Source organism: Carettochelys insculpta, chromosome 8 (assembly GCF_033958435.1).
Source record: "Carettochelys insculpta isolate YL-2023 chromosome 8, ASM3395843v1, whole genome shotgun sequence".
Lineage (NCBI taxonomy): Eukaryota > Metazoa > Chordata > Testudines > Carettochelyidae > Carettochelys > Carettochelys insculpta.
This window is the reverse complement of record NC_134144.1, coordinates 66,781,398-66,790,366: the sequence shown is the minus strand read 5'-3', so window position 1 is coordinate 66,790,366 and position 8,969 is coordinate 66,781,398. Positions and strand designations below refer to the sequence as shown.

The following is an 8,969-nucleotide window of genomic DNA, read 5'->3' as shown; positions in this document are numbered from 1 at the left end:
AATGAGAACATGTTTTCATTCTTTGGCAGAATGAAAGCCAGCCTCAGACCCTCTAACCTTAAATCAGGAGTGAGACAAGTCATTAATTCAAGAATCAGCCTCCCCATTCAAGTCTAGAACAGAGATGCTCAGTTTATATATCAGTAATAAATACAAAATTATAAAGATCAACACACAAAAAAACCATGAACTTGACTCTTTTCACCCCAGAAGCAGCTAGTCTCATGTTACAGATGGCAAAATTAAGGCACAGGGCACCTAAGTCAATTGTGTAAAGCACTCAGACAAGCAAAGATAGAAATATACCTCAATTTTGTATTGTAACCCCAGTCTCTAAAAATAGGTATTACTCCCAGATCACCCACAAAACAGCAGGAATGTGACCATTCTCACTGAGAACTCATCAATAGGGTGCAACAGGTTTAAAGCAGGACATTTCAATGACTCCAGCATCACATGCATTCTAGCCAGAAGTCACCTGAAAAAACCCTATCCTACTTTTCCATGTTATTCCACTTATGGGACATGGAAGACAGAATTCTAATGTTTTCTTTCACTTTCAAAGTTCCTTTAAAGTCAGCAAACAGGGCTGCAAGCTCACAGAAGAGACAAAGGCAGGTGCAATTAATAAATCGTTCTCTGTTGGTTGGCATGGTAATAGAGCAGCATATAAGCTAATGCAAGCTTTGAAGATGTGTGGGGTTAGAGTGCCTTTCTAAACACAGCTGTGATAAAGTGGTATTAAATGGTAAAAGCACAAGTCTGGAGGCCAGGAGATCTGGGGTCCATTGTGCAGCAAACTGCAACACCATCTAAATTAGTCTCTTCATGTAGATGAATACGCCATTAATGTAGAAAAAGCATTCATCCTGTTAATACAAGCACTGCTACTGAAAGTCACAATGTACTTCTAAAACGTTTCTGCAAAATTGATATCCCTATATGAATTAGGAATGTTACATATACTGCCATCAGTTAGCTCGCAAAGATAGGTTTGATTTCCTTGCTGTTCTATTGAGAGAACAGTAGGACATTAAAGAGCTACTTCCAAGTGACAGTGGTCATGTTAAAACACAAACTTCATCTACACTGATTAACAGACATGGATTAGAGAGAGTTCTGAGCATTTGTTTTCACATGGTGGGGCTGCAGCTTGCTCTCCCTTGTTATTTAGTGGGAATACCTCTGGACCAGATGGACAGGGCCCCCAATATCGGAGAGGTTGAGAACCACTGTTCTAGTCAAGGCAAGAATGAACAAGAGTCAGTAACAACCAAAGGAAATTCCAGCTTGCAAACATCCTTTGCAATTAAGAAAAACTTGGCTACATAGGCTCCAACTTTGTTTATTTCTGTTTCTTTGGGTTAATTTTTTTCTGCAGCTTCACTCTCTTCTTGGTCTTTTGAGCAGGACTCTTTACACTTGCTGGAGGCAATCTGAAGGTTATTTCATCTTCATCACTTTCAGCTGCTCGCAATTTCCAATTCTCTAGTGCTGTTGGCGTACAAGCTGGGGTTAGGTCCTAGATAAATCAAATAAGGAAGTTACCATTAGTGGGACATCTTCCCTAACAGACATGTCCTGGGTGGCATCAAATCCATCTCCTGCCTGATTCCCTACACGTGGAACAACTGCCAGAAGATATCAAGTGAGAATGATTTCTGAACTGGAAAGCTTTTTAAATTGATTGTACAAATAGATCCATGTGTTTTAGCAATGGTGCCAGAGAAATACCAATTACAGTCATTTTTATTCCCCTGAACAAATTACATGAGTTGCTCTAGTTTTTAGGCATTAAGACAATTACTCCTTGACTTAGAGAACTAAGGAAAAAAATTAGGCAAAAATATGGATAAACAGAAGGTATAACAAATGAAGAAACATTTAAGGACCAGAGATATTGGTCCCTTGTAAATCCACAGTTGAGTAAAAATTAACATTTTCCAAATCACAAAGACAATATTAAATAACCCATATTTCCATGCATTCAATTTTCTTATTTAACAAGTCCCTCGGATAGTTGGCTCTGCTCTTTTCACAAAAGCCAAGCCAACCCCACCGAATTACCCAGTCACCACACAGCAGTTACCTGCTATGACACCTTTTTCATGTGGATCGAAACGACAGCCCAACCCCTCACACACACACACAGCTGGATCTTTCCATGTGTGCATTTAAATGGAGATGGCTCAGGTGCTGCGTCCATAACTCTCGTTCTGACATTGCTAAGCAGTAGGTGAAACCTCAGTGTTCTTTAGGCTTTTTGACTCAAAGGTATGAAATCTCACACATGGGAATGTTCCCTTTCTAACCACAATTACTTGTTTTACAAAACTGATGGCAACTCCCGACATCTTTTAGCTTATTTTATACCTGATTAGCAGACTGCCAGGCCTAGTCTACACTAGAATGTTTTACTAGCAGAACTTTCCTTCTGTTGGCCCAGGCTTCCCATTCACACATAATTTTGAGTCTTGCTGAAAAACACACTATTTTGCCATTTTTTCAAGTGAAATAAACTATCTGTTGGCACAGTGCTAGTGCAAGTATGAACAGTCATCCAGCAATGATGATTGTCAAAATGCAACTCTCTCTAACACTGGCTGGAGAAGAGAGCTGAGCAGCTGTTTGCTTTGTTTCATTCTCCTTTGGAGACAAGTTGAAAACAGCATGTAAAAAGAGCAGTAAATAAATGGGATGGAACAGGAAACTGTGGAACTCCAGATCAAATTCCCACAGTCCTTTTAGAGGAATGAAGGTATCCTACAGTATACCGAGTGTAAACGTGAAGCCAGACATTGCTCTGAAAGACACTGGGATGCCTCTCCCCTGGTGCAGTGTGCATTTTGAGGACATTGAGACAGGATGCACAGGCAGCATAAAAAGCCACATTTAGTGCATTCTTATCACTAAGAGTTGGTAAAATTTTCCAATATAGACAAAACTAAAGACCTCTGCTGCTGCCAAGACAGCACATGCTGCCTTCCATTCTGAAATATATACTTTAACTCACGCTGCAACTGTTATTACTGCAAAGTCAGTCTCTGAGCTGCACAACAGACGCCATAGAAATAGGCTCAAGAAACACAGGGAACCAAAATAACCAGTCATGTGTCTCTAAGAACACATGCTTGTGCCATTTGACTGCATAAAACCTACTGAGATCAGTTGGATTTTACCTGGCTGTTCACAGATACGTTCAGGTTCGAGCTGGAATTTGAAACATTTTTTTTCTTTTGAGGCATCTGTGCGGCCTATGAAAACAAATAGGTCAAAGAGTTCATTACACAAAATTGCCTTTTAATGCGAAGTTATTGAGGTTCTCTTAACATAGCCTACAGGCTTCTTTCCCTTGGTTATAAAATTGTTACTCTAACTATTATGCCTGAACCAGTGAATTAACCTATCATGCCACACAAGTCAAGGAATGTGATTTGGTGTACAGCAGAACCCCGAGTTGCATTCCTGTGCAACCTTGCATAACTCAAATTTCATGCAAGTCAGGGGGAGCCAGGAACCAGGCATCACCCTGGCTCCTGGCTCCCAGCTCCTCTGCACTTGTGGGAGCCAGGCAGCAGCTAGTCAGCTTCTCAGCAACTGAGTGCCAGGGAGCTGGTGCCAGGCAGTCTGGAGCTAGGCCCCAGCTCCCTGCCACTCCAAGTCTCATTAATTTGAAATAAGCACAAGTGTGTGTATCTCGGAGTTCTACTGTACATCTCCACTACAGTCACAGAAATAAGAGAACCCTTATGGTACATTAATATGTCTACTAACAATATATGATTAGACCTGCAATATTTAAGACTTTCATCCCACTGCTAGCCTAGGACTATACTCTGGATTGCACACACGCATGCGGAATGTGCCAGCAGGAACTCAATGCTGCTGAGGGCTGGGAGGAATGTGTCTCCCAGAGATCATTTGCATGAAAATGGAAAGGTGTGCATATGTGATACCTTGCAAACAAAGATTGATGGGTAGCAAGGAAGCAATGAGGTTTTGTTGAACCAGCTAGCTGAGTGCCTTGGCCCTGCCTAAGCCTTGGTCATATAGCTATAAGCCTGGTTTGACTAGCCCATCCCACCTGTTAAAAGATAGAGCTGGATACTAGTGTTTGTATCTTGTATGAGACGCTACTGTGGTAGATGCTGTGAGCTGAAATCACAGGGTGGCAGCTGAGGCCTCTAAGAGCTGAAATCACAGGGTTTTGCCTCAGGCCAAACCCACAGCAAATGGCGTGACCGGCGGCTGGCTGGTAGGAGCAGCAGACGGATGGTGTGACTGGCGGACTGGCTCCAGAAGGAGCAGCAAACGGACAGACTGTGCAACCAGCAGCCGGCCAGTGCAGCAGCTGGCAAGGATCAAGAAGAACGCCGGACCGACGCAAAGGTGGCATTGTCTCAGCTTCCATGGGGGAATGCATCAGTGGCAGATGTCAGGGCCCGCACAGTCTGGACCGAGTTGTAAGCGGGGCGTTTGAATTGGGGTATGGAGAAAGTTGGGTGTGTGGATTGCCTGTTTACAGTATTAGACTGGTGAGCCTGAGAGGCCAAGGACATTGCTCAATGCATTTGAGCTGGGACAGTTACTTGAGGATTGGTTATGAACTCTGGGTGTGGTGTGTTCCCAAGATTATGCTAATCGACCTTTCTGCCTCTTTTATTAAATGTTCTTTTCTACACTCAAGTCTGTGCTTGCGAGAGGGGAAGCATTGCCACTCTGGGGCGCCAGGGGTGTGTGAATTTCCCAGGCTACTGGGTGGGGACTTGAGCTGGTTCTGTGCGAGATGGATGAAAAGGAACCCCTAGATGTTGAACCCAGCCCTGGTTGCTGCCAACTCCTTCCAGCAGAAGGGTTACATTTTTGATTGCTTCCTAGCTACCCATCAGTCTTTTTTTGCAAGGTATCACATATGCACACCTTTGCATTCTCATGCAAATGATCTCTGGGGGAGACATTCCTCCTAGCCTTCAGCAGCACTGGGTTCCTGCTGGCACATTCCTTACATTTTACTATACTTTGGACTACTTGGCTTCCCTGCTCTGCCACAGCCTTCCAGGGTGACTTTGAGCAAACCATTTATTCTACCTTCAATTCAGAAAGAAAAAGTAAGAACTACTGCTTTTGTCAGTCAGGCTGTAAAACCCACCCCTTTCTCCTGTCAAAGAGTGGCTTACTAATCCTAGAGCAGCACAGTTGTGATACAGCTGTGCCACTGTAAGGTCCTTAGTTCAGACACACTCCAAGTCTGGTAGAACACACAATCCACTGTATGATTTCTACAAGCTCTCATGCTGTCCTCATTGTGATTTAGTCTCTGCACCATTTTCCATATTAAATGTAATATTTTTAGATTGGTCACTTATAATGGATGCAACACTTTCTCCTATTTAGCACAGTCTTACACGCAAACTTGCAATTTACTACTTGACCAAGCAACCAGGAGAGACTCTACTTACAAATCCAGGAAAGTCATAATCTATTCCCTTCTCAGCCAGCCTTTTTCGTAACCGTTTCTCATTTTTTAGTAGTCTCAATGTCATCCTGGCCTTCTCTTGGGGTGTTCGTTTCTTGTTATATCGCTTGACTGCCGGACGTGATGGCTTCCTAAATGTCCTCTCACTGCCTCTGAAAAGGTTTTCTTGGACCTTTTCAGGTGGCACAAATTCACCTGTGTCATAAAGCAGATCATACAAAATCAACAGTTGAGAAGGTAAGACAGGCCATACTGGGTTAGACCAACAGTTCAAGCCCTACCAAGTTCATGGTTCATTATGCCCAATTTCACAATCAAGAATTTGAAAACTGGTATATTTAATGTATTCAGTTAGTTAAGCCTGAAATTTCATGGTACTGTAACTGTGGGGTCCTGACCCAAAAGGAGATTGGAGGGGCAGAGGTAACGGGGTTGCCACCCTTATTTCTGTGCTGCCTTCAGAGCTTCATGAAACTACAGGCAGTTCCAAGAGATAAAATTGGGTCTCATCTTCCCTGTGCAGCTGGGAGCACCTCAGCCAGGGCATCCTCACTGTTAGTATTGTCCCTTCCAAGCTGGTCAGGACTCTCTCCCTCTCCACAGCTGCAGAAAGCGCTGCAGCCCCTGTACCCTGCAGTCAACTGCAGGAAACTCAGGTTGCCAACCAGTCCCAGACAGCATTCTGCAGCAGGGTAGGCACCCTGAAGTGAATGTCTGACCTCTCCTCACCCCTAGCACCTGTGCAGGAGATGGACAAGTCCTGTCCCTCCACTGCCCAGTTAGACCTAGGAAGTCCCCTTTGATGAGGCACCGCCAGCAGCACAGGGAAGGTAAGATCCAACTCCACAAGCCTCCTCCAGCTGAAGGAATCTCAGGCTGCTGCCCAATTCCAGACAGCATCCTGCAGCAGGGGAGGCACCCAGAAGTGGGTCTGGTTTGGACCCCTCCCCACTGCCAGAGCAGTTTGAAGGGGAGGGACAAATCTTGCCCTTACCTTGCCCAATCAGACATGTAAACATGAAATTTACCAATTTTCAAATCCCCTTTGATAGGGCACTCTCAGGAAGAAAGAGACATCAAAATTTATGGTCTGTGATACATGACCATGAAGTTGATAAATGGTTTATCTAGCCCAGTATCCCTTTTATAACAGTTGTCAGAGACAGATGCTTCAGAGGGCAGTGATTTTCAACCTTTTTTCATTTGTGAACCCCTAAAAAATTTCAAATGGAGATGGGGATCCCTCTGGAAATCTTAGACAGTCTTAGCACTTATAAGACTGTAAGGAATGCACATGTGGGGAACAGAGAACGGAAAAAAGAATTGGTGATATTCACTTGGAAGAGTTCCTTGCATGAAAATGCAAAATTTCCTTGACATTCACATGCCCACCAAAGTCCCAATACTCACACTTTAGCAGTCTTTCACAGAACAGGTAGTTGTTCATGGTATCTGCAACAATCTTAGCAACTTCATCAGATTCAAACTCTACAAATCCATAGCCTTTGCTGTTTCCTGTCTGCCAAACAATGACAGTGGTATCAGAAATCTAGATTATGCTTATGCACTAAGACTGAGAACTACACTAGATTCTTTTTCAGGCTTTCAAGGGTCATAGTTCTGAGATTATGAAATGCAACTTCCAGTAAACTCAGTAAACGGTGCATGTCTTAGGGCAAAGTTAGACTATGATGTACAAGATCCATTGACCCTCCTCTGTTACATTCAATCAACTGTGTAATGCATTTAAAGTACTCAGAGAACAATTCTCACTTGTGTGTTTTTTTCTGATGAAAGGACCTAGATTTAAAGCATCAGCGTTGGACCTCTGTTTATCCACAGAACCAGGGAAAACTTCCTCACAGCATCTGCCTATTTATCTCAAACCTTTTCTGAAAGGACCACATTTACAGTAACTGCAATTCTTTTCCCTCTAGGCTACAAAATGGATGGAACCAATAACTTTTTGCTTGTAAGACTTCAAAATACATTTATCATCAGTAATCAGAGCTGGACTCAAAGTAACTTAAATGATTTAAAGTCCCTGACCAAAGTTCAATCAGCCTCTGGAACAGGGGTAGACAATGATTTTTGCAGGGGCACCACTCTATGAATTTTGGGAAGCCAGTAGGTGCAAACTCCAGGCTCCCAGAAAAGGCAAGGCCCCAAGCAGAAGGGGGCAGAGCTGAGGCGGGGTTTGCGGTAAGAGAGTGTATGCGTTGACACAGACACTGATTTTGTGCATGGTGCTCTTCCACAGAGACTGGGAGAGTATATGCAGCATAGTGTGTGTATGTGAGGCAAGGACACCATGTGACACAAAGAAGGGGTATATGATAAACTCTGGGAGTGGGGTATCGCAGGATGGGGAAAGAAAAGACATGAGCTAGCTACATGAGAAATCTTAGGAAAAGCTTCTCTTTGAGGAGCATTTGTCTTGACCACCTTTCTTACTTCTGACTGGGGCAACACTCCTGTGTCTCCCCCTGCCCTGAAGAGATGGGGTATTGGGCAGAGGGACACCCTGACATTAGCACTTCCCTCCCTCCCTCTCTCTCTCTCACACACACACACACACACACACACACAGAGCTAGCAGGAAGGTCCTGAGAGCAGCTTGGCTGCTGGACAAGCAGGTGAACACACCATCATGCAAATAGCCTCTGTCCAGTATTTCATTTAATACTTTTTCCCCATTAGAAGTAATGTGAGACTATGGAACAAATAAAAAAAATGCCAGTAATAATGGCAGTTAGGAAACCAGACAGTGCCAAACAGTTATTTTTACCTTTTTACTTCTTGAAACCCGAAGTCTGGTGACTGTTCCAAACTGGCTGAAGTACTCCTGGATTTGTGGCTCATAAAGGCCCCTCGGAAGATGCCCTATATAAATGACACCAGGAGTCAGCTTCTCATGCTGTGAATATAAAAAATACAGGTAACATTAAAGACACAGGACCATTCACGCACCTGAAGCCCAAGGACCCGAAGACTACCAATCCGGTCCCAGCATAGCGACTCTTCTAACACAGCCGGCTGCAGCCCAGACCGATTTCCCGGTTTGCTCCGTTACCAGCTCTCCACTAGCTTTGATCTTCTCCATCACACCACGAACACGTGGAGGTCTGAACAAGGTGTCCCCATAGAAACATCTCCACTACCCCTGCTTCGGGGCCCGGCCCAGCCCAGCCCAGCCCAGCCCGTGCGTGTTGGGGTCGCTTTGCTACACTGTCTCCGGGGGGGGGAGGGTGGCTGGGTCCGGGCCTGGGTCCGCTCCGCCCCTTCCCAAGGTAGCTCCCGCGCAGGACCCGGGCTGGGCGGACATACGCCGGTGCGGGACCCGAACTCACCTTGGCCGCCTTGCCGGTGCGGACGCGCAACACCTTGTCCTGGAACTGCCGCTGCAGCTGCGGGTCCAGAGAGAGGAGAGGGAGAGAGGCCGACGGCCCCACCGCCTCCCCTGTCGCCGCCATACCACTGTCACATGGCACCA

General features: G+C 44.9%; 1 protein-coding gene across 1 annotated transcript; it reads right to left on the bottom strand.

Moving 5' to 3' along the window:
* Positions 1–1,325: 1,325 nt before the first annotated feature.
* NIFK (nucleolar protein interacting with the FHA domain of MKI67) lies at positions 1,326–8,969 on the bottom strand. Its single transcript, XM_075001073.1, has 6 exons — positions 8,827–8,969; positions 8,265–8,393; positions 6,887–6,995; positions 5,460–5,671; positions 3,180–3,254; positions 1,326–1,522 (listed from the first exon to the last, which is right to left on the bottom strand). Exons 1-6 carry the CDS (start codon positions 8,947–8,949, stop codon positions 1,346–1,348), a joined length of 825 nt encoding a protein of 274 aa, XP_074857174.1. The 5' UTR covers positions 8,950–8,969; the 3' UTR covers positions 1,326–1,345.

Coding starts and splice junctions, on each gene's coding strand:
- NIFK (XM_075001073.1), bottom strand. CDS start 8,949: ATGGCGGCGACAGGGGAGGCGGTGGGGCCGTCGGCCTCTCTCCCTCTC. Junction 6,996..8,264: donor GGGTTTCAAGAAGTAAAAAG/GTAAAAATAACT, acceptor ATTGTTTGGCAG/ACAGGAAACAGCAAAGGCTA. Junction 1,523..3,179: donor ACGTATCTGTGAACAGCCAG/GTAAAATCCAAC, acceptor TGATTTATCTAG/GACCTAACCCCAGCTTGTAC.